This window comes from Vanessa cardui, chromosome 14 (assembly GCF_905220365.1).
Source record: "Vanessa cardui chromosome 14, ilVanCard2.1, whole genome shotgun sequence".
Taxonomy (NCBI): Eukaryota; Metazoa; Arthropoda; class Insecta; order Lepidoptera; family Nymphalidae; genus Vanessa; species Vanessa cardui.
In genome coordinates this window covers 7628986-7655178 of record NC_061136.1, presented here as the reverse complement: position 1 = coordinate 7655178, position 26193 = coordinate 7628986, and the positions used below count along the sequence as shown (strand labels likewise).

General features: G+C 29.9%; 4 protein-coding genes across 5 annotated transcripts; 2 read left to right on the top strand and 2 right to left on the bottom strand.

The window, feature by feature from the left end:
- Nucleotides 1–578: 578 nt before the first annotated feature.
- LOC124535140 (ATP-dependent RNA helicase DDX18-like) lies at nucleotides 579–4736 on the top strand. The gene is made up of 9 exons (XM_047111223.1): nucleotides 579–844; nucleotides 1291–1440; nucleotides 1514–1678; nucleotides 2130–2268; nucleotides 2518–2680; nucleotides 3258–3410; nucleotides 3535–3702; nucleotides 4201–4378; nucleotides 4634–4736. The coding sequence occupies exons 1-9, from the start codon at nucleotides 595–597 to the stop codon at nucleotides 4657–4659; spliced, it is 1392 nt and encodes a 463-aa protein (XP_046967179.1). The 5' UTR covers nucleotides 579–594; the 3' UTR covers nucleotides 4660–4736.
- Nucleotides 4737–5046: 310 nt separating this feature from the next.
- On the bottom strand, nucleotides 5047–10289 carry LOC124535141 (probable ATP-dependent RNA helicase pitchoune). Its single transcript, XM_047111224.1, has 11 exons — nucleotides 10082–10289; nucleotides 9836–9937; nucleotides 9581–9706; nucleotides 9150–9410; nucleotides 8634–8783; nucleotides 8249–8413; nucleotides 7758–7899; nucleotides 7298–7457; nucleotides 5973–6125; nucleotides 5643–5813; nucleotides 5047–5413 (listed from the first exon to the last, which is right to left on the bottom strand). Exons 1-11 carry the CDS (start codon nucleotides 10179–10181, stop codon nucleotides 5087–5089), a joined length of 1857 nt encoding a protein of 618 aa, XP_046967180.1. The 5' UTR covers nucleotides 10182–10289; the 3' UTR covers nucleotides 5047–5086.
- A 620-nt stretch (nucleotides 10290–10909) lies between these two features.
- LOC124535121 (probable ATP-dependent RNA helicase pitchoune) lies at nucleotides 10910–16749 on the top strand. Its single transcript, XM_047111197.1, has 9 exons — nucleotides 10910–11281; nucleotides 11475–11627; nucleotides 11862–12023; nucleotides 12260–12401; nucleotides 12739–12901; nucleotides 14538–14690; nucleotides 14955–15122; nucleotides 16136–16310; nucleotides 16588–16749. Exons 1-9 carry the CDS (start codon nucleotides 11038–11040, stop codon nucleotides 16683–16685), a joined length of 1458 nt encoding a protein of 485 aa, XP_046967153.1. The 5' UTR covers nucleotides 10910–11037; the 3' UTR covers nucleotides 16686–16749.
- A 9-nt stretch (nucleotides 16750–16758) lies between these two features.
- Nucleotides 16759–20810, bottom strand: LOC124535120 (zinc finger and BTB domain-containing protein 6-like). Of its 2 annotated transcripts, none has more exons than XM_047111196.1 (5): nucleotides 20704–20810; nucleotides 20401–20628; nucleotides 20157–20302; nucleotides 19336–19936; nucleotides 16759–17625 (listed from the first exon to the last, which is right to left on the bottom strand). In XM_047111196.1, exons 2-5 carry the CDS (start codon nucleotides 20603–20605, stop codon nucleotides 17321–17323), a joined length of 1257 nt encoding a protein of 418 aa, XP_046967152.1. In that variant the 5' UTR covers nucleotides 20606–20628; nucleotides 20704–20810; the 3' UTR covers nucleotides 16759–17320. The 2 variants fall into 2 exon arrangements, with proteins under 2 accessions (XP_046967152.1, XP_046967151.1); XM_047111195.1 differs by lacking the exon at nucleotides 16759–17625 and adding an exon at nucleotides 17771–18781.
- Nucleotides 20811–26193: the final 5383 nt, after the last annotated feature.

The following is a 26193-nucleotide window of genomic DNA, read 5'->3' as shown; positions in this document are numbered from 1 at the left end:
ATTCCAACCTATTGGGCTTAGCTTATTTATTAAAAATGAAGTTAGATTTTGTGATATGTATAATAATAAAAATGCCTTATATTAACAATTTAATAAAATGCCTATAACTTTTACCAAACGGTGCCATTAATAGGCTAGCACCTATCCGTATTGAGGTATTTTCAAATGATTTTAAAATTTGTTAGATGTTAATTTATTTTATGCTAGGAGATATATCTTACTTAGTAAAATAGTAATAATTGATACAACCACTGTTTCAATGTTTTTAAAAAGTATACCAATTAGTTCTTTAATTTATATCGTCTGTCATCTGTGTCTCTAGCGTAATAAACAAGTGTGTTGCACTATTCACTATTCAGTCTATTCAGTCAGACTTGAGTCAATATCAGACGTCAGATTCACATGTCGCCAGGCTTTGATAATGCATATTATTATTGAAATTAAATTGCAATATTTATGACTCAAGTCTTCACGAAACTAAGTTAAAGTTCATTATTTATAATTTCATATTGCTCATGAAACTGTTAATATTAATTTATATAAGTTAGTAAAAATAATCTATAATAATAGATTATTCATTCAAAGTTGTTTAATATGAACGCCCAAGAAATGACGAATGAATTCAAATTCAGTATGTTAGAGGGTAAAATAGATTATCGTATATTAAAAAGTTTGTCATCCATGGGATTGGAAAATCCAACACTAATCCAAGCAAAAACTTTACCATATATGCTACTTGGTGAAGATATAATAGGAGCTGCGAAGACGGGAAGTGGAAAAACTCTAGCATTTTTAATACCAGCTATAGATAAATTAATCAATTTAGGATTCACTAAAAATAAAGGTACCTAGTAATTGAATTATATTTCAAACAAACAAATCTTGACTAACTTGACTGTTACCTCATTCATAGCAATCAATCTTATTAGCGAAATAGGTTGTAACCTGTTGCACAACTAAAAGCTATTAAACTAAGAATTGAACATTGTATCTTAAGCATTGACAGGGACAGTAGCAAGAATGTGTGAAACCTTAAATGAAGATTCAAACACAGGCATCTTTAAATTATGATTATGCTTAATATGTGTTTATAATTTATTTCTTGTTCAGTGCCAAGAGAATATTTTACAAGGAAGCCTACATGTGGATGAAACACTCACAGAAACAGTTTGTTAATCTATAGGCCAAAAAAATTCCCTACTGAAATAGGAGAGGCTTCAGCCCATTAGTGGCAGATTTACTCTGTTTTCCATTATATATATTTTACACAATCTTTATAATTATTTTTAGGTGTTGGTTGTTTAATAATTTCACCAACAAGAGAATTAGCACTCCAGACAAATGAAGTTCTAAAGAAATTGCTGTCTGATATTAAATTAACACACAGTTTGATTGTTGGTGGTGAAAAAAAAATGAAAGAAATAATGTTATTGCAAAAAGGTATTTTTATTGAAATCACTATAATTGTATAAACAAGGATAATTAAAAGAGTATTCATGTTAAATTTTTGTAGGTATTAATATAATTGTTGGGACACCAGGACGGGTTCTAGATCATTTACAAAATACTGAAAATTTTAACTGCAAAAACTTAAAGTGCCTTATCTTAGATGAAGCAGATAAATTACTCGAAGCTGGCTTTGAGAAAGAAATTGTAGGAATCATTAAAAGACTTCCTAGTAAGTAAAATTTTGTTTTGCAAGTATGTAATATATAAAATGTGGTGTATTGATTGTCAATATGCTTTTAAAATTTAAAATAAAAAAAAAAATGCACCCTGACATAGGGTAGTAGTGTAAAAAGTATTAACTATAGTTTGATTCAAAGTTATGTTCAACATTTTGCATAATGTGTTTAAGAATTTGAGGCTTATAAGTGAAACTTTTTTTCAAACATGTTAATGTCCTAGCTAGGAATATAATTTTATCAAAAATCCTATGATTCTATATAAGTCTATTTTTTATACTCTGATATCCCTAGAGTACATTACTCTAGGGATATAAAAGAAAAAAAAATATGCTAATCCTCATAGTTTCAGAGTTGACCACCAATGCATAGTTAAAAAATTTATACCCCTAAATTTATAACCTGTATATAAAATTGTAATAATGCAGCATTAAAACTTTTTAGAAAACAGACAAACAGTTTTGTTCAGTGCAACAATAGATGATAGGGTAGAGAGATTAGCGAGGATAACTTTAAAAAGTAATCCCAAAGTAATAGATATAAAGGATGATAAACAATCCACAGTTGTTGGCCTTCAACAAGGGTATGTATGCGTTAATCCTTTATTTACATAATTTTTAAATGTATCACTTATTAGTAAGATGCTATATTTAGCATATTCATACATAAAGGTTTATGGGGATGAATGTTTGATAACAGCAATGTATGGCATGTAAAACATTATTTTTTTAATATTAATGAAAAATATTTAATTTTATCTGAAGAAACTCCCTTTTTTAACTTGTTAAATTTAATCTTGATTGTGTCAAAATACTGTTACCTTTGTTCACAGATATTGCATCTGCCCAGTTGAAAATAGGATATGTTGGTTATATAAAATGCTTAAAAAGACGAGAAAAAAGAAAGTAATGGTGTTTTTTTCATCCTGTAAATCTGTCGATTTTCATTATGAATTGTTTAAAACACATTGCAAAGCATCAGTTCTTAGTATACATGTATGTATAACATATTACTTTTGGAGTTGTGCGATACTATATATTTTTCTTTATTTTAATATGTGGAATCCTCATAAAAGTAGTTTACTTTCAAACCTGTAGGTAAAGTCATTACAAGTATTGTGCCCTTGTTGAATATAATCATATAAAAAACAATATATTCAAATATCAGTCCTAAGTCAGCTTAAAAAAATAATTATACAAAAATAAAATAGTAAAATGTAAAAACCTAAAACCATATAGAAATATCGGCATAAACAATGATATTCTAATAAACAGATATGTTATATCCATACTAAACAACAGAAAAAAGTGCCGCGCCGGGGACCGTTTATTTTAGTTTATTTTTACATTTCGTTAAAAGTAAAAAGGATAGCTTGATAAAAACAATAAGTAAAAGGGATAACTAGATGTTTTAATTACGCAAAACGTATTACAACGTAAAACAACTAAAGGCAAACGTTTAGGACGTTTTCTAGTCTTCACTTTTTGCACGTTAATAACATATCTGTTTACTACAATATCATTGGGCATAAGGCATACTTTTATTAATAAATAAAATATTATTTGCTTTAAGGGTAAACAAAGCCAACCAAGAAGAAAAGATGCTTATCAAACTTTTATCAAAGCTGATAAGGGAGCCCTTTTCTGTACAGATGTAGCTGCAAGAGGTTTGGATATTCCATTAGTGGATTGGATAGTTCAATATGATCCTCCAACAGACATGAAGGTAAATAAAGCAAATAAATTTAAAAAATCAAAATATATTTTTACTATATACCATAACAAAATTTCTTTATCAAAGTATTATTATTAAAGAAAGTAATCAAGTTAAAATACAATTTATTTTATAGGAGTATATACACAGAGTTGGAAGGACAGCAAGAGGCTTAAATAGTAACGGCAATGCTGTTATATTAATAAGACCTGAAGAAGAAGAATTTATTCAGTACTTAAAAAGAGAAAAAGTGTATCTAGACAAATATAATTTTGGCGACACTCCTTCAGATGTACAAAAAATGGTAAATTATTGTAACTTGGTAATTTTTTAATGATAGTAAAGTAAAGTAACAGCCTGTACATTTCTCACTGCTGAGATAAGGCCTCCTCTTCCATTAAGGAGAGGGTTTGGAACATATTCCACCACGCTGTTCCAATGCGGGTTGGTGGAATGCACATGTGGCAGAATTTCGATGAAATTAAACACATGCAGGTTTCCTCACGATGTTTTCCTTCACCGCCGAGCACGAAATGAATTATAAACACAAATTAAGCACATATATATATATATATATAGTGGTGCTTGTATGAGTTTGAATCCGCAATTATCTGTTAAAATGCACGCGTTCTAACCACTGGGCCATCTCAGCTTTTAATGATGATGAATAACGTTTTATAATTTTTACCAGATGTGTTTATAATTCATCTTACACTTATTTTAATTTAACAATCTTGTACATTTTTATCATTTAGTTCTTCGTAATTAATAAAAAGAAGAAAAAATATTTCATATTTTACAGTTGGAGGAACTAATAAAACAAGATGGTACTATGAAAGTTCTAGCACGAAAAGCATATCTTTCATTTTTAAGATGCTACAATAAACATCCGCTTAGCAAAGTGTTCAATATTAAAAATCTCAACTTGAAAATGGCGGCTAAAGCTTTCGGTTTTATCGAGCAACCGCACGTAGATTTTTGTATCCTTTTTGAAACAAATTATAAATGTTTGTGATAAAGATTACATGTCAAATATCACAAGACTTTTTCAAATCAGTGCCTTTTATTAGGTGGGGTGGACTTTGTATTTGTGTTGCTTATTATTGTGCTATTTTAATATGCCCCAAGTATATTTAATTAACTTGTATCTTCAAAAATGATTTTATTTTTAAAACAAGTAAACAGATTATTGATGAGTTTCAAAAAAGTAATTTCTTTAACAATTTTTTTTACAGTGAAATCTAGGAAAGACAACATATAAAGAAGAAATATAAGGATTTTACTACTATTTGCTATTTATTTTGGAAGTAAAAGTAATAAAAAAATGTTTAACATAAATAATAGTTTTATTAAAATCATTTTCATGAATGAAGTAATTATAAGGGTGTTACATCAGGTAAAAAATAGGATTTTTTGAAAAGACTAATCATTTGATGGATTTTTTTAATAACATTTTATATCTAGACTTCATATTTTTATACAAAGGCTTTCATTTAGTTATTTAAATGCTGTTCTTTGTTTTATTATTATTTTTAATAATAAACATAACCCAAAAAACGAGAGTCTTATCACATCCAGTAAAATGTTTTTTTTTTTTTTAATTGAAATTATTATTTATAATGTGTCTAGAAATAAAAGGTCATTGGTCATTACATTGACTTTAATAAATATAACCATATTTAATGTGTTCAGCTTATAGACCTATTTCCATTCCCTTTTTGTCTATAGATTTTCGTTTTCTCATTTTTCTTATGACCAGGAGCATTTAGAGATTTGAAATACCCAAAGCCACCTCCTCCTTTCCTTTTTTGTGGCGGACCTTTACTTGTAGGTGCTTTCAATTCAACAGCTGGTGGTACAGTAAAACCAAATGATTTTGATACTTTCGCCAGATCTATTGTGTCAATATCAAATATGGTTTTCAAGTGGTGAGAGTCATAAGCCCGCAGATAGCTTTTAAATGCTTCTTTAGCTGACTGATTGAGGAAATAGTTTCTTGAAATCAATTTTTCCAGCTGAAACAAACCAAGATATTAAGGTATTTAATCGTGAATTACTAATATATCATATTATATAAATACTCAATTTAAATAGCAAGATGGGGTGAGATGGAATTGCTTTAAAAAATAGCTTTGAAATACATATTGAGATTTGTATAACAATAAATGTATAACAATAAAAATAAATGGTTTCGTAACACCAGCATTCAGCATTGCTTTTATTGCAAATAAGTAGTGTACAAACCTGCAGTTGAATATCAGCAACTTTATTCCAAGAGAATTCGAATTCATTAAGTGTAACCCTGGATTGTTTCAAAAACCTGAGGAACCCTAACTCTTCAGGTCGTAAGAATAACAAAGCATGTCCACTTGTGCCCAGCCCTCTTGCAGTTCTACCCACTCTGTGAATGTATTCCTGTAAAAGGTGTACATTTTAATTAATAAAAAGAAAATATACAGTAAAATTTTTTAGTGTGATCATGAACCAATTTAATTTATCCAAAAATATAGACATAGCATTATTAAAAATTACAATATAATTAAAATTATATTTATTTAAATGAATGATCTCTACCTTGGGGTCATCTGGAGGATCATATTGTACAATCCAATCTACTGCCGGTATATCTAAACCTCTTGCAGCTACATCTGTGCAAAGTAGTATACCACTTTCTGCATTACAGAATTGGAAAAAAGTTGTAGTACGCTTAGCTTGTTGTTGTTTCCCCTAAAAAAAAGGTTTTAATTAAATTCTATTAAAAAGACACAGCCAGGCCTCCTGATGGGAAATAGTCACCTCTACTTAAAGATAACACTGTAAGAAATATTAACAATTCCTTAGACCATTAATCATTCCCCAAACATTGGTTGTATGTTTTCACGTCCTATTTTACCTGTAGTTAGGGAGGTGAGGTAGCTAAATGGCGTAATTCAACGGTGCCGTCGAGACCTATCAAAATCGAAAGATAAAATCATTTCGAAAAGAAAAGCTCGTATGGTAAAAACCATTTTAGCGATAGGTTTTTCAAAAATGTTAAAAAAGAAACAGTTACTTGGGCATTCTCGAGCACGTCAGATATTCATACTACGTATGCCCCAAGTGCCTCTGGTAACAAAGGTATTCTAATCTGCCGGTTAGCGTGGTGGGGGTGGGCATATAAAGTAGTCAAAAATTAAAAAAAAATATTTACGCGCCTCAGATTTTCGGAAGGGGTGTTTAGTAGGAAGTTCCCGTTAAAAAAACTGATGAAAAAAACGATTTCGGCGTAACGATAAATAACGATGAATTTTTGAAAATGCAAAAAAAAATAGTTTTCGAAATACGTTAGATTAAGATATTGGTGGTTGATTTTAGTGTTTAAAGACTAAATTTAACTAATCTGATGATAAGTCCTTGACGCCGCCGAGTTATAAGGTCGCGAACTTGGGAAAAAAAACGTGAATCCGGCATTCTCGAGCACATTTTTTTATTTTGAAGAATATAATCTAAAACTTACTAAAAATACAAAATCTGCCGGTTTCCACATGACCGGAAGTGTGGGGGAGCCATTTCGTCTTCCTAAGAACGCGTTGCGGCATATAAGTCGTTTTTTACTAATCTGATCGTCGCGCGTCACTACATATAGAGCTTAATACTTTACAAAGTTGTTCTATTAAGTCTAAGGTATCTCTCATATCTTAAACTGCCACGCTCAAGTATTGCCGAAAATTCTCCTATTCGCCTCCCTAAGCACTATAATTATACTACATATTTTACAAGCAACAACACAACAGTACATGTTTGTGAATATGTGTGATGATAACTAAGGAATTAATTGAATTTTTTTATATACATTTTTATTAGTAAATAATTTTTAAAAATAAAATAACATAAAATGAGAAATTGACTAATTAACTTACGTGAATAGACATGACTGGAAGATCAATGTAATTGAATAATTCATGGTGATATTTCACAGACATACATGTTGAGAAGAACACCATCACCTTCTTCTTCCTGTTCTTCTTAAGGAATGTGAATAGAACCATCATACGTTTTTCAGAGGGGCATACAATGTATCTGAAAATAATATTATATTGACCATTACTTAACATTACGATTATCAATGAACATATAATCTTAGATTTTAGTGGGTAAATGTTTATGTGTAAAATAAGAATTTTATTATTTGGCAATTGGAACAACATAAACACGATATTGTAATTACAATAATTGATTGCTGTAGGATAACTTTGAATTGTAGATTAAATTTGTTTATGAAAAAAATTGCTTCGTTATAATATTTGACAACAAGGTTTATTGATGATATTGATTATTTTTAGGTTTATTTTTAATGAACTTGAAATAAATTATTTTTACCCTTGTTCCAAAGAATCAACGGTAGCTTGTTCTCTGTGATCATCAACACCCACATACACAGGCTCGTGCTTTACAGCCAATGCTGTCAATGATTCTGTTTTCTTGGTTTGTGTAGCACTAAAAAGCATAGTCTGGCGGCGTTCTGTAAAAGGAATAGTCATGAGTGGATAAGAAAGATATCTAAAAAAATTTTTGAATTTTTTTATTCAGGATGATTTCATTTGACCTCAACATATTTTCATTTGATGTTCATATTAAAAAAAATTTGTCTGCTCTGTGCTGGTTTTAAAATACACTTAGTCGAAAATTAATTTGTATTAATATAATTATTTAATTTTAACCAGTTTAGAGCTAATATAACATAATTAGTATTCAATGAAAATATATACATATCCATGTATTACATATAAAATACAGAAACAGGCTCAAACATCAAGCTTTCTGGCATTTCTTTTTATGGTAACATTATACATCATCCAACTTCTACTTACTTGGTAGCAATCTAATAATTTGTTTAACTTCTTCTTCAAAACCAATTTCAAGTATCCTGTCAGCTTCATCAATAACAAGACATTGCAAATTTTTGTATAAGAAATCTGGTGTGTTTTGTAAATGATCTAGCAAACGTCCAGGTGTTGCCACTAATATATTAATACCTGAAAGGAAAAATTAATTTTAATTTAACAATGACATAAAATCAAACATAAAAAGGTTCGTACTAAATGCAAGATAGAACATTACTTTCGTTTTTTTCATATTTAAATAAGCTAAATGAATTGCAAAATTTATGACATATTTTATGGACTTGAAAGTTTTAATAAATATCAGTATAAAAAACAATTCTCATTTTTTATGTGTAACTAGCAATTAACCAACCTTTAGAAAGTTTTTGCGCTTCAGTAGTTCTGTTAGCTCCTCCCATTACCAAACCATATGTATGATGGTGATATTTCATCAATTCCATTAAAACTCCAAATGTCTGCATTGATAATTCTCTTGTTGGTGACAGTATTATAACACCAGTGCCTAGAAATATACTTAGTTTGAGTTATTTTGAAAAAGACAAGAACATAAGTGTAAGTTTCATAGTTTAATCAGATATCCATTCTTTATTCATTAAAAAACTCTGGACATGACATACTTTATTATTTTATACTGAAACAAAAACAGACATGCCTCGACAGGTAACTGGAGACTCAAATCTGATTTTGTTTCAATATAAATAGTATGGTGTCCAATTTTCATGTTCGCCTTTATATCATCATATAAAACAATTTATTTAACAACTTTTATAAAAATTACATGAAATTTAACCTGTGAATAAACGGTATAACTTAAATTATTACTTATGTATATTTTTCTAGGTTTTATTTGTGTAATTAAGCTGCTTACCATTTCTAGGTTTGAATTTTAATTTGTATATGAGATCAATAGCTGGTATGAGAAAGGCAAGAGTTTTTCCTGAGCCTGTTCTAGCCGCACCCACAAGATCTCTCCCTTCAAGTAGAGGCGGTATTGCTTTAGCCTGTATTTCCGTCATTGTTGTGAATCCCATGTCCTTTATACCCATAAGTGTTGCCTCACATACTTTCTCTTTTAAAGATGAAAACTTCTGATCAGATAGAATTCCTAGACATAAACTGGAGCCAGGCACTGAAAAATTAATATGAATTAAGACTTCAATAATCTTTGAAAGATATTGTAAAAGGTAATCTTTAGGCAAATTTTTTAATATCATATTATTCAACATATTTGACCACTTGCAATTCTATTTAATTCATTTATTTTTTAAAACATCAATAGTAATTGTTATAAATATTTACATTGACTTTCATCTTCAGGTTTAACGTCAACTTCATCATTACTTTTCACTTGTTCATTTTCACTCTCTGATGCTGGCTCTTGTTTTGGTTCTTGAGTAACAGTTGCCTTTTGTTTCTTCTTCTTTTCTGAAATATTTTATTCATGTTACAATGTAAGATTTAATATTTAAATTATTAATAAAAACACACAATACTCGTAAATAACGATAATTTTATTATACTACAAGTTTAGCATTAATCATTTAAATAACTTACTTTTCGGCAACGAAACGGAATTATTTTCTATTGTTTCAACTGGTCGCTTCAAAGATTCTTTGGCGGGAGCTTCTTCAGATGTAGAAGTCTCAGCAGATGGTTCTAAATAATAAAAATTTACAAGTTTTTAGTCAATTCTTGTCAAGTCCTTGATATGAAACTAGTTTTGTAAATCATATAAAAGCTTCCTTAGATTTAATTGATTTATACAAATAGTACTTTGATATGTAAAAATTTGGAGGTTACCTGTTTCTTGTGTGCCGTTTGCTTTTTTAGAAATCAGTTTTAATTTTTTCTTTTCGCGTTTTTTGATTTTTCTCATTAATATTTTATCTGGAGTCGGCATCTTGTATAATCAGTAACCTTTTCTATGCTTTATAAGTCTAACAACATAAAATCACTAAATGCGCGTGTAGCAGTCAGCGTGGTAAATAAAAGATTATGACAGTTATATGAAATGACAGTTGGCCATGTGAACATGTGATAGTTCTGGATTTGACTTTTTATTTAAAATGTTACCCACTAAACCATTTATTTTTTAACCTTCCTATACCCGTGTCAAATACAATAATTCATAATTTCATATACCCGCGTCGATCACTGGGACCGATAGTTCTTACGTTTACTAAATAAATAGCTATCATTTTAACCACACATAAATGTAATTTATGATTAAAAAGGACTTTTACACAATCAATATAAAATAAATTTATGGAAATAATAATGTTTATTACTAACTAACACTCTTTTTTTAGAGCCTTTGAAAAGCAGTACTTATTCTTATAAATAAATTGCTACAAAAAATATCTCTTCTGAAATCAAACAAAAAAAACTCTTAAATCTTGAAAATTACTAAACAAACAATAAAAGGCTACAGATTAATGACCAAACTGTTTTTACAGTTCGTGAGTATTGAAATAACGATTAACACAGTGTAACAATACAAAATTATAAAAAAAACATAGATAGCGTCTTTTGTAGGAGCAACGACAGTATGGATGTTAACTTGTCAATGTCAATTCTTAACTCTTGAAGTCTACCGTCACTTACATGTGATAAAGTTGTTTTGACTTACATATAGGTAAGTTTATTTAAGTTAAAAAGGTGCAGTTAAGTTATTGAAAGAGGAGTTCAATATATACAAAAGTATATTCGAATGTATTGAAAATTCTTTGAAATTGTAAATCTAGATTCATCCTAATATGGAAGAACAGTCTAATAATCCCAAATTTAAAGAGTTTAAAAATAAGATTTCAAAACAAACTCTTAGCGCTATTAAAAATATGGGCTTTAAGAGAATGACTGACATACAAACTGAGGTTATTCCTAAGGCTTTGGATGGGGCTGACGTTGTTGCTACCGCTAAAACAGGTTCAGGAAAAACATTGGCATTTTTAATACCTGTTGTTGAAATTGTGGCGAAATTAGTAAATGGGCAACAACAAGGTAATTTTTAATTTGTGTCTATCAGAAATGTATATAATATTATTATTTAATAAATCGGAAATATTTTTGTGTGACTATGAATAATTAGTTTAACTAGCATAAATTTTGTAATACAATACTAATGATTTATTCTGCAGGAATAATAATGAAATCATGTACTCCTTATGATTATAAAAAGAAAAATGTTTTTTAGGTTCATTTTGTATTATAGTGTCACCAACGAGGGAACTAGCAATGCAGACATATACTGTATTACAAGATATATTACCTTATCATGAATCAATAACTTCAGTGTTAGTCATAGGCGGAGAGAGTAGAAGATCACAGAGTATTGAACTTTCAAAAGGTTTGTTTTATCATTATTTTGAAATATTGAAGGATGCATATTTTTTTATTGAAGTATATTATGACACTAGAACAATATTTTATATTTGTGGTGTGCATTATCGTAATATAGGTAAAGCTAACACTACATTTATATTTACAAATCTCGAGAGAAACTGACTGACAGGAAAAATATGCTATAGTTGATAAAATGTTTTCAAGAATATATTATAATGTGATAATAATTTAATTTCAGGAATTCATATTGTTGTTGCTACCCCTGGTAGATTGTTTGACCATATGAGGACAAAGGAGTTTGATTATAAATATGTTAAATGTCTAGTATTAGATGAAGCAGACAAAATATTTCAATATGGTTTTGAGGAGGATATCAAACAGATAGTTAACCGCCTTCCAAGTAAGAAATTAAATTGCATATGTTTTTAATGTTATTTAATAAATCATATTTAAAATGCTTTTGCCATTGATATATTTGGGATTCTTTTTTAAACTAAATGATCTAAAAGGAGAGAGAGTTACTAGTAATCATTAAAAATTTCTGCAATCCTCAAGAATAATAACAATAAGTAGTAAATAAGGATGTTTCTGGCTTTTGTCCACTACTAATTTTTGATTAATAAATATTATTTTCAGAAAATAGACAAACTATGTTATTCAGTGCCACACAATCAGAAACAACAGATTCTTTAATAAAGTCAGCTATGAAAGAAGATGTACAGTCTATTAATACTAATGAGGATAATGATCGTGCTACAGTTGAAGGATTAAAGCAAGGGTAACAAACATTCTATGTTAATTTTGTTTATAATTCATCTAGTGCTCAGTTATGAAAGAAACTTGCATGTGGTATGATAACACTGGTCTAATGCAAGTATGGAGCAGCAGTGGGAAATAATCTCCAAAACCTTCTCAAATAGTAAAGCCTTAGCACAGAAGTAGGAAATTACAGCCTGATACTTTAAGTATCTTATTCTGTAATGTGCTATTAACTAATGTCAAAATCCTTAAAAATATATGATTGTACTTTAATAATAATAAGTAATTTCAGCTGTATATGAAGTTTATTACTAAAATAGCATCATCATTTTTTTATAATGTATATAACATTGCAGGTACGTTATTTGTGAGACAGAATATCGCCTTCATTGGTTACATAAACTCCTGAAAAAAACGAACAATTCAAAGGTCATGATATTTTTTTCAAGTTGCAAGTCTGTTGTGTTTCATTATGATTTTTTTAATAAGTACTGTAACATGAGAGTACTATGTATTCATGTAAGTATATGTTCCAAAGTTTTTCGGTGATTTCATAACCATAAATAAATAGATGCATTTGAGGCATTAATATATTTTTTTAAGAAATGAATCAATGTTCTAACTGATTTTTGTATTATTTCATTTTATAAGTAGTGAAGCACGTATCGAGAACGGTACCGTTCTCGAAGTTGTTCAAAAATATGTCTACCTCGGGCAGACTCTGCGATTAGGTAGAAACAACCTTGAGGACGAGGTGAATAGAAGAATTCAGCTGGGTTGGGCAGCGTTTGGGAAGTTACGTCGAATCCTAACATCGTCGATCCCACAGTGTCTTAAGACGAAAGTCTTCAATCAGTGCGTCCTACCCGTCATGACATATGGAGCCGAAACGTAGACACTCACGACAAGGCTGGTCCACCAACTTAAAGTCGCTCAGCGTGCTATGGAAAGGGCTATGCTCGGCGTTTCTTTGAGGGATCGCATCAGAAATGAGGTGATCCGTCAAAGAACCAAAGTCATCGACATAGCCCACCGGATTAGTAAGCTGAAGTGGCAGTGGGCTGGTCATATTTGTCGTAGAACCGACAACCGTTGGGGAAAACGTGTTCTAGAGTGGAGACCGCGTCTCGGCAAACGTAGTGTAGGACGTCCTCAGGCACGGTGGAGTGACGATATACGCAAGGCGGCAGGCAGGAGCTGGATGCGAGTAGCCGGAGAAAGACCACAGTGGCGTGCACTGGGAGAGGCCTATGTCCAACAGTGGACAAAAATAGGCTGTTGATGATGATGATGATGATGAAGCACGTATAGTATGACACAATTTAGAAGTAGCTTATATAGAATAGAACCGATTACTGCCGATTTATAAAACCAATAGAAATAGCTTCCTATCGCGCCTTTCAACGCTATTCGTCGCTTTAGATTCCTGCGTCAGATCAACCCCAAAAAGCAAATCGACATGTCAAATTGAAGAATATTGAGATAATAATCGAGAGTCGAGATGGCCCAGTGGTTAGAACGCGTGCATCTTAACCGATGATTGCGGGTTCAAACCCAGGCAAGCACCGCTGATTCATGTGCTTAATTTGTCTTTATAATTCATCTCGTGCTCAGCGGTGAGGAAAACATCGCGAGGAAACCTGCATGTGACAAATTTCATAGAAACTTTGCCACATGTGTATTCCACCATCCTGCATTGGACAGCGTGGTGGAATATATTCCAAACTTTCTCCTCAAAGAGAAAGGAGGCCTTTAGGCCAGCAGTGGGAATTTACAGGCTGTTGTTGTTTGTTGTTGTTATGTCAAATTGACGAATATATGATATTACAAGTTATTACGTTTGTCTAAAGATCATATTCACATAAGAAATAAATATTGATAACTTGGGATACTACTATACTTGGTACTTAATACGAATAGAATGAAGTACGGATGTGATCAGTTTTACGAATTTTGCCGATGCTAGATCTCAGTTGTGTCGTACTATACCGGGCTGCTAATAGTATACATCATTCGGTTTTAACAATAAAAATGAATACTGTACTTAAATAAAAAATTAAATTATAAAGGTTGTAATTAATTAAATTATAAAAGTAGATTGTATATTATATTCAGTGTAAATGTAGTTTTATATTATTTTTTGCAAATATCCTAGGGAAAAATGAATCAAGCAGACAGAACAGCTACAATTAATAATTTTTACAATGCCGAAAAGATGGCTTTATTTTGTACTGATTTGGCAGCAAGGGGCTTGGATATACCAGCTGTAAATTGGATAGTTCAGTTTGATCCGCCATCAGATACAAATGTGAGATTTTATTACAATATTTAATACATGTATTTAAAGTGAATAAGTTTTATATTATTTAATACAACTCCAATAATCGTGGTGTTAATTGTCTATCCCACTACTAGTACTAAAACGTATTGGATGCATGCATGTTTTATATTTTTTTTTGAAACATATTAAATTGCTTTGCTCAACTTTACAGGATAAGTCAGTATTAAATTATGTTAAAACAGTGACTTTAATTTTTATTACGGTATTTAAATGATGATTCAATTTTTACAGGAATACATTCACAGAGTTGGTAGGACAGCTAGAGGATTAGGAGCGGAAGGAAGGGCTGTATTATTATTAAGGCCAGAGGAAAAAGAATTTGTTAATTATTTGCTAGATGCAAAAATATATCTGGATAAATATGAACTATGGGATCGCTACAGTGATTTGACACCAAAGGTAAACAATAATAAATTAATATCTATAGTCTGTTCGCGTTAAGAATGCAGTGAGTTGTCATTCTTTACCGGCCTGACTCCGCCCCCTTTGACCAATCAAATCTTTTCAAATTACAAAGTCAAGTTCACATTTAATTAATTATTAACTGATATTTTTATTTTTATAATTTAAATTTTGTTTATTTATAAATTTATATTTATTTTATTCAAGCTGTACACGTAATAATTAATGTAACCTATAGCTACAAGATGACGTTATGTCAAAATATGTAAATTTCTACATCGCGATGGCAAGATTCGCAAACGATTGTATATAGTGTTAAGAATTTTGTTGATTAATACCCCGATTCGATTTTTTATTTTAATGTGTATCTTTAAAATTCATTATACTGAGTCTTTAAAACAAATATAATTTGTTGGAATTTTAACACAAATATGCATACACCTTCACCCTGCTGTTAAAAAAGATTTGATTGGTCAGGGGGCGGAGTAAAGCCGGTAAACAATGACAACTCACTGCATTCTTAACGCGAACAAACTATAGGATAGGAAGAGTGGTTAAAATTAATTTTGCTATTTTTTTAATTTATAAATTATATATATTTTATAAGCAGGTAATGTTACCATAACCTCAAGCCATAGATAAAAAAAAAAACAAATCTATTTAAATAAAAGCCACCAAGAATACCACTTAATGATTAATCACGAAATCTCAGAAAACCATAATACCTACAAACTTGAAATTTGGAGGGTAGGTTTCTTATAGGGTGTAGACATCCGCTAAGAATGATATCTTACGAAACTTCACCTCTAAGGTAGTAAATAAAGCGTCTTTTTGGCACAAATAAAAGCCACATAAAAAAAAAATAAATAAAAATAAAGCGTGGGTTAGAATTGCGCGCGGCTAAAGCCGGTTCAGTTAGTATTCACTTACCCTCGAGCAGGTATATTTAAGATTTATCATAAGTATATTTTTTCATATTATTTACATGGCATGTTATTTATTTAATATAGTTAAATGCCGCAATGGAGGATCCCGAATTTTACAACTTAGCTGTTGAAGCTTTTGAAGGCTATATCAGAGCCTTTGAAGTAAAAAAGTTAAAACATGTTTTTAATTTACTCAATATGGATTTAGAAGCTGTTGCTAGATCGTTTGGTTTAAAAGAGAAACCAGACGTCGATATTCGTAAGTATCGTATATTTCATATATTATTTTTGTCCGAAGATTATAGGGTATTCATTTCTTTTATTGTTGTTTAATTAAATATAGAGTTATCATAAATGCAATAGTTACCACCAAAAAACTTAGTTTTTTGTATTTCTTTATGTACAAAAAAGCTAGGAAATCGACTCGATAGATTGATATTATAAATAATCTGTGCTTTTACAGCAAACTGATGCATACCATATTGTATTTATTATTTACCAATGTGTGTGTACTAATAATGCTGTATTAATTTCAGGTGTAGGATTTAGTAAAAAACATAGACAAAGAAAGAGTATAGCCGCAGAGCTTGCGAATAAAAATTCAGTACCAACTTCGAAATTGTTAAAAACTTAATTTATTTTTGTTATATTATTTGTAAATAGATATACTATAATTACAAATTAAATATATTTATATACATGTGTTTTTTATTTTTACATACTAAGTGTTACGATTATTATAAAAAAATGATTCAGTATGACTAGATGCGCTGAAAAAATAAAATGCTACGATATATCATGTGACACTGTGTGTAATTTTAACAAGTATTTACAATAACATACTTTTTAAAGAATAATATGTCTATTACATAACGTAACTAAGCAATATATAGGTACTTAATGAAAATATAGGAACTTTACACTTTCTATATTGTAATGAAGTATCAAACACCTCCAAAATGTCTATATTATTTCCGCTTATTAAAAAGCGCAATTATCTTTTGGCACAATTACGTACATTAATTGAAGATTGAAAATAATAAAGTATTGCGTTGTTTTTTGGTATATAAATAACTTGTTTATCTTGACAGTTGACGAAAAATATGTATCTTTTTCGTTAACTCCCTACATGAATTTTTTGAATTGAATATATAATCATACTTTTTTTAACTTTTACATTAGATTTCTTATATTGATAAAATTTATGAGGTTTGGTGTGATTTGGATAGTGAGCATTCGTAATTTCGCTTTATTTATATACATAGTTGTCTATTTGGGGGAGTTATTCATTTCATAAATGTTGTTTCTTGATAATTTTTCATAGCAATCTTCATGATTGTGTTGATGATTAACGGCATATATCATGGAGTCTATCGTTTCTACGGTTGCTGGACACCGGTTTAGAGAGAAATATTGTACACACCTCCATGATGTTTTACCATGTGTAGTTGAATGCTTTGTGTAGACAAAATTCATATGCACTAGCTGTTTATGTCCTTTTCTACTGTAAATATATTTGTAACGTACTGGAAGTTGACTGTCACACGATCCATTCATAACAAGTGAAAGAGCATCTGAAACAGAATATTCACATTAATGTCCTTAATGGTTTTGTTACAACGTTCTGTGAAAAAAAGTGCACATTCTATGATAAAAACGAAGTTGACCACATACTGTTAAATGTTAGTTTTATTTATGGGTGCCAAGAAAATAAACGAATTCTGTACACATGATTTATTATCCATAAAAACACTCAGTATACTTTATGTTAAACATCACACAAGTACTACAAAAATAGCATATCATATAAAAAATATTCTTAAAAGACTTTAGCCACTTTCTTAAAAAAAAAGGCTATCACATTTGGGAATGTGAATATAAATTTACTTACTACAAAGATATAAAAATTAGCTCTACCAATACAGAGATCACAAATGTGTTACAGTATTGAGTGTAAATCACTGGGAAGATGTGCATTTCTACCATCACATGAGTAAAAATTTCAAGTTCCTTATTATAAAAATTATTACTTAATACAATAAATAGACTAGAATATGAGCAATAAAGTCTTGAAAATATGGCAGAGGATTGATGGCACAAATCTTTAATACATAATGAAAATAAAAGCAATATATAATGTTGGCACCTTAGAGCAGATTCTAAGTATCACAGGTTACTAACAATTATTGTGCTTAAAAATCTTAAAATGCAAATATATAGTTTTTTGATTTATTTTATAGTAACTTTAAATTTTAGGATAGAATCTTCAATAATTATTAATTTGGTCCCAAAATTTGCTGAATCTATGATTCATTAATTTTGTTCTTTTGCAGTATCACTTGTGATTATAAAAATATATTTTTCTTAAAACTACTGTCTCTTCACAGGTATAAGCAAACAGGAATCTTATAATCTAAGGTGCATAGTAATCTCCTTGCAGTTGTGACACCTTAAACATGTCATTAAAATGTATTTCGAAACATGGTGATTTGCAAAATGGCAATTCACAAGCACTACACATGAATCGAGTATCACGCCGCTTGCCTATTCTCCAACAAAGCCTACAAGATCGTTGTGGGTATTTCTTTTTTCCATCTTCCTTTTGTGGAATGGTAACAAGACGATGTTCCATGACATATCTTGGAACTTCTTCAGTCTTCAAGGTGTTAGTTACTTTACCGTTAACTAGATTTTTAAGATCCATAAATAATGAGTTCAACCCGGTACAATCTGAAATCACGATGGGCATTTTCAATTATATTTAAAAATAAACAAATTGACAAGAAAAATGATAATGTTGAAAATGCCATCGTGTTTTCATAGCATGGAGGGTTTGCAACAGAAAACAACAAATGCTAGAAGAATTAACAAATGATTGCATTTTCAACACAATCTCCATTTCTATTAAATAAAAATAAGCATAAGTAAGCCAAACTATTTTCATAACAAAAATAAGAACTATTTTGAAACTTGTGTAACTAAGAATCATCATAGTAAATACTTTCATAGACATGTTACGACTTTTAATATATATTAATACTTGCAAGGACAAAGCACTACACACAAAAGCAAAGTGTTTGTTATAGTGTGTATAGATATTTACTATTCAAGAAAGTGAAAGAGATAGTTTATGCTAAAAATATAAAAAGGGTAATTATTTATTAAATTTGTTATATAAATATTCAAATGATTCTTATATAAACAATGTTTAGAAGATAGTAAGGTTAAACATTTTTTAAGAGATGGCAGAGGAAAAATAGTGTTATGAAAATGTTTTTACTTACTTTCCTGAGGTGATTGGTAGTCCAGCGGGATAATTAATCCTTTCTTTAAATCCCTTGAGTTTTCATAGCCCTTTGGAGTCGTACAAACAGCTGGATCTGAGACTATAATATCGCTGTCGTCACATTCTGTTTTTAATTCCATCACTTGTTCTATAACTGATTGATTATTGCCATTGTCTGAAGCTTCTTTATCTGTTCCTTGTTTTTGAATGTTTGGGTTTAAAGATGTCGTTATTTCAACAGGATTTTCCTCATAAATGCTTTGAACATTATCAAAATTACTGCTTTGCACTAAATGATTATTCGATTTATTATTTGTTATTTTGTCACAAATTTTAGGTCTTTTTTCTGAATTGATAATATCTGTATAATAATTTTTCTGAAGGAATTCTTCTGATTTTCTTTTTAAACTACTCAGCCTTTGCAGTTTTTCAATAAATTGTCTTTGTTTTACTAAATCTATGTCACTGTTATCCGATATTTCATTAGTAGTTGAGTCGTACATATCAGATGCACAAGACTCTGCATCTGGACTATCATTTTGAGCTGCTACATTTTGTTTTGTTAATTCTTTATCAGTATCAAACACTTCCTCCTCGGTCTGTAAATTGACAAATATTTATTATTACATATTATTATTTATTACTTTGGGAAAAACTAAAATAATTTTGTAAGAATAACACTTTTCTTCACAATAAGAATCTTAATTGGTGTTTTACTTATCTCAACTTAAATGTTTTGCAAAAGTGTTTTGTAATTTTTGTTTAGATTTTTAGTATCTAAAACTAAATTTTAATGTTTCGGTTTAAAATATCACTTACTTCTTTATTAGTTAAACCTTTGATTTGCAGCACTTCAGCAGTGCCTATAAAGCTAGTGAGATCTTCCCTTTTGACACTGACTTCTCCGTGGTACATAAATTGCAATAAATCTTTCATTGCCTTGTGTGTGACATCCCGTAAAACAACTGCAAATTTAATATCAGTATTAAAAATATTCTTCAATGATTACTTGATAAACAAATCTAAATTTTAATTATTGTTTGGTTCATCATCAGGTACCTACCAATTGGATGTTGACACGGATTTAATTGAAACATTTTTTTGAAGTAAGGCGAACATATTGATAGTATAACTTTATGCGCTTGTAGCAAATGGCCTTCGACTGCAATAGTTACATCGACGAATTCTCCGTTTCCTAATAATCCAGCAAAACCTTTACTTAAGTTTCCGTGGAAATTGTTCCAAGACAATGAAAATTGTTGGTCCATTTCTAGTCACCTTTTGGTCGCATCTAAAATATATTTTTAGTCAACTTCGGTCTTGCAAGAACAATTACTGTTACTTTTGCTTAAATGCAAATACTTACTGTAACCATATAAATAATAATAAATAAAAATGTTTTCGCCAATATCAAGATGAAAGCAAAATTTGACATTAGCAAGCGGCGCGTCGCTTAGTGTTGTCCTTCATCAAATTAAACGTTCAGATTAAAACGTAGTGATTTTTTTCTTGGATTTAATTAATAGTACCATATCATACCGAAATAATATAGTATCGATTTTTTTTCTTCAAAAATATAAACAATCAAATGAATCAAAAGTACAATAATTAGTTATTGTACTTTTGATTCATATTCATATAAAAAGAAAATCGTATAACTAAAGATTTTATTTACTTTAAAATGTAATATTTTACTTATATTACTTTCAAAAATACACAGTTCTATCAACCTGTATATTTTGATTATAGGTTTATTAAAGTTATTATTATTATACATAATTATATTTTAATTTCTTAGTATGCTTAAAATATCCTATAGCTGCTATTTTGTGTCATGTGACAATATTTGCATACGTTAATATATCTCATACAAAAATATTGTAATTAAATATTTAAAATTATTAATGCCATTATTTTATTAATTTATAGCAACTAATGCATGTGTAGTTTTATTTATGACAAATATTTGCTTTAATATTTAAAACAAATTCATATGTGTGTTTATTCTTATTATATTACTTATTATATTAAAGCAAGTTGATTCTAACATTTTTTTAGGAGTACAAACTACCTTAATAACCGAAGTTTTATTTGAATCGTGCTGGCCCCTCGTTGATGGTGGTTGAAGAGTTAGCCGCCATTTTGGAAATGTCGTTTTACAAATACCCTATAAACGAGGTAGATACGTGGCAAAAGATTAGTAACCATTTATTGGTGAAAATTCTGCAACTTTTAATTGATTTTAACCCTATGACGTTAATATATTTTCTTAAGTTTTGATAAATCAGTTATTGTTTGTTTTTTGTTAAAATGGTTATGATACAAAATATATTATTAGTATCAAATTTATATAGCCTATACCAAGTTGTTTTTGAATGTTAGAAGCAGGAAAAAAGTTAGATTATAATGAATGTACATAGCTTTATTTATAATATAATACTATAATACACTTAACAACATTATTTCCATTATAGTTTTACTACCAAAATTCTAATAGCAATTCTGTCGACGTATAAACCACTCTCTGTAATTTGTGTATGAAATCTTTCAATTGAATTTATAGTAATTAATGTTTACAGTTACAGCGCACTAATTTTTAAAACAGCAAAGTCGAGTTGCTCCTCTGAAAGCTTATCTGAAAGATTTGAGCACATTAAAATAAAATTATATCCTAACAGGATTTAATTATATCTAATTTTAATTAGGACATTGACGTATAATATTCTTCGTCATTTGTAATATTCTTCGTTAAGTGTGTTATTTACTGGCACTACTCTGTGAAGGCTTGTGTATTCGTATGGATTTTACGTGATGTTTTATATCAAGGTACCAATGCTATTGTAGAATAATTAAATCCAATTTAAAGCATGGGCCTGCCAATTTATTCAAAGTATCAATTTGATACATACGGGATGGTCTAATGCAAAAACACGTTAAACTATAGCTAATATATATATAGATTTTTCATGTTCTCAAGTAACTGATATAAATCCTCTCGTACTTAACGGTGAAAAACAACATAGTTTGGAAATTTTTTCATTTGTTTTCCCACTAACCCGCATTCAAAAAACGTGACGGAATAAGTTTCAAGCTTAGCAGTGTGAAATTTACAGACTTTGTCTATATTATTTAATTTAAATTTTGTTTAATGCGAGTGTCCAATAAAAATAACTATTTACGGTGGAGGTGATAAATCCATCGGTTATTATTATTATGCTACTATATCTAATTAGATATTTTTTATAATGGTAAATTTAAAATGGTAACCGTAACAGCTCTAACATATTTGTTAAACTGAGCTGTATATTTCCAACGTTATTTTAAAGTGTCCATAAGTTAAAAGGCTTGCAGAAGGAAGTTCATAATTGAATGGGATACAAATTGCCACAAACAGACATTTGACTGATTTTTCGTGAGAAGTTTAGCTTAGCTGAGTATACCACACTAATGGTTACTCTAGTTTCCGACTTGGGTGCCTCTGGCGCTGACAGTAAAATTGCACAAATTGCTTGAGTTGCACGACTTACAAATACCTACATTTCTAACTGAGTTTCTAGTGATTTTGTTCGCTTTCCATTAGTATAGAGCTTGCTGAAACTTTTCAACAGTGACCGCAAACCAGTCTGGCTAAATTAAGTTTCAACACAACTTTGCAGAGTTCTAGGTACTCGCAGATCTAAGATTGTACATTGACCTTATATGTGTCATCCTACAAAAGATAAGGAGCGCAAATGGGATGAAATACGAGAAATCATGTCTGAACTTGAAAAAAATGTCAATATAATTGCCTTCGCAAATGTATATCAGTATATATTTAGCAACTTTATTATTTTGAACAAAAAGTTAGTATATGGATTGCTATAACAGTTTATAAGATGCGTAAACATTTTAGAAATGTCCAAGACAGTGAAAGTACCAATTAATTAAGCTTTGTAAGAGCACAGTCACCCTATTTCCTAAGATAGCCAACCATGACAGCGCACTTTTAATTTTCTGGTGTCACGAGTTATAGCGATAAGGCCGTTCCCCTTTTCACCCTCTGACGAAAGTATGCAATGAATGGCCTCTTATTAAAAGTGTAGAAAACTTTCATCATCAAGATAAAGTTTCTTATTGTACCGTTAACACCGTTATGAATGATGGAGACTGGTAAATTGTATGCATAAGTGGTGCACGAAAGTAATTACTTAAAAAAGATGGAAACTTAAAAATATTAACGTTGTTTTTAAAATAATAAAAAGAAGATTTATTATAAGATGTCGAGCCGAAATAAATATCGTATTAAAGTTTTTAATGTATCGAATATTATATGTGCTGAGGGTGGTATTGGAACGATCTCGACGGGTCCGCCGCGGTCATTGGGGAGGCTGCCAGTGACAGGTAATCGATGTGGTTTGCTAGTTTATTTGGCTATCGGTACAGTTTTCGACATGTGTATCTGCTCGATATAATCTATAATATTGTTAAGTCGAGCATAAACTGTGCATTTCGGACTATGGCCGTAAATTGTTCATGTATTTTTGAAAATTCAGATCGATACTTATCGTATAAATATTCGAACATAATAGAATATATTACTTTTTTACCATTAATTGAAAAAAAGTGAACATATTAATGTAACAATTATTTGAAAAAAAGATAAACAGATAAAAAGTGAAAGTTCCTTCTTTATGAGTGTGGTCACTGGAAATAAATGGTAGGATATATTTTATTGAGACCTTTTCTTCCCATTATTAACAATTCGTAAAATCTCACATAATATGTTCATGTTATGACCATTCACTGAAAAGTTCCGTGTTATATTTTAGAAATCGCTCTTATATTAACTTTTAATATTATCTGTTCAACAGAAGACTGAGTAGTTGTGGTAATATCATAAACTTTCACAATAATCGTTAACTAAGTAGCAAGTCGGTACACCTACACTTTTGCTACTTAGTTAAAGACTAATATAATTATTGTAGAATCACCATTCTACAATAATTATATTACCTCATACAGATACCGCTTTGTGTAACAGGTTAATAATTATAAATTTCTTATTCCATATGTATCAAAGTTAGTGGCTCTTAATTGTATCACAGATACATTCACCTAAACATCTAAAATGCAATTAAGTATTGGCTTTGACGGGTTCAGTTCGCATTAAACTGAAATGAGTACTTCATCTGTGAGTTGAAAAGAATAGAGTAAATATAAAATAATACGACGATAAAGTCAGCTCTGCTAAGGCTTTCTTTATTTTTGAGGCAATGGTATTTGGTGTGATGTGTTAATTCCAGATCAGTTCAAACGTATAAGATTTTCATCAGACACATATTGTTTAATTTAGTTTAATAAATTTTTTTAGCAGTTCATAATTTCTTCTTTTCTACCGATGACTTAAAAATCAGTGACGTTTGCTCGGATTTGCATCCAAAACTTTCGGTTAAAATTTCCAGGGTCTATCAACGAAGACATTGCAACTTCAATAATGAAGTCATTCTAAAGTGCAATATATGTTTGTACCTACATTCTAGAATTCAATATGACGTATCCAAATAACATGTAATTCGTGTCTGCATTATAACTTCCCCTAGGTTTGATAATTATAACAGCATTCAAATATCTATTGCATTTCAAGTTCTTGTTCGAGCTGTTGTGCAGAACTTCTAGTCGACCCATTTACGATACATTATGTACCTGGAACTTCGCATTCCATCTGATAGATTTAGTCGATAGTATGACAATCTTGAGACTATTGTAGAGAAACTTTGCCACTAAACACACGGCGAGTTAGATGAGACTACATAATCATCTATTTCAATTTGAATGTAACGATAGTTTAATAAGAATAAATATTTTTAATGCTAGATTAAATATATACATCCGTAGGGATATACATATTTGTTTTATATTGTTTGTTTGTTTTTACATATCAATTATTTTGTTTCTTTGAAGCTGACGACAATACAAGGAAAAAGTATCCTTTCTCCAATCTCTTCACTTATCAAAATTAACTATTTTTTTATTGTATTTTTACTTAATAAGTCGTACCAGGTACCATATTTCAATTCCAATTAATTAGAAAATTAATTTTGTTACATTCAAGTCTTCTTAAGAGTTAGTTCGTTATAGTTAGTACCTATCGCGGTAAGAATTATTTGTCGTATTATTGTTTGTATATCGTTGTATTATTTTTCATTTAAAATATATTAAATCACTTAAAATTATGCAGTTATAACAGCATAATGCAAGATCTGTAATGTTGTTATCTAGGATAATAAATATGTCACTTTTTTGTCAATGAACGTTACTTAATAACATAAAATAGCCGTTCTATAGCTACACAAAATGTACAATTGTGGGAATCGAAAGTGTTAGAAAATATACAACAAAGGAGCTCGAATATATTTAGTTAAATCAGCCACATGATCTCGAAGATGTCCAGGGGACTACTTCTACTAAATTATAACATGAAAAACACCTAGGTACCCGATTTTATAATAATAGTAGAAGTTAAATTAGCTTCGACTATTCTTCATAAAAAATATCATTGTAGTAATAATAACTTGGAGCAATTTACTTATTTAGGTATACCGGTTACTATACGATTCTGTTTATATTCCGATTCAATTTTTACCGAATCGCGCCTGGATTCGAATGCGATAAATTGACAATTCGGTAGTAGAATTACGGCCCTGATACTGCAAGATGTCAATCGAATTTTAAAATAATATTTCCTGAATTAATTTGATCGATTATTTCCGATGTTGGAAATATTCATAATTTAGTTTTTAAATTAAGCGTGCTACTCTACAAAATGGGAAATAGACTTACTTACTTAAATACAGAAAATAAGTACTATGTAGTGATT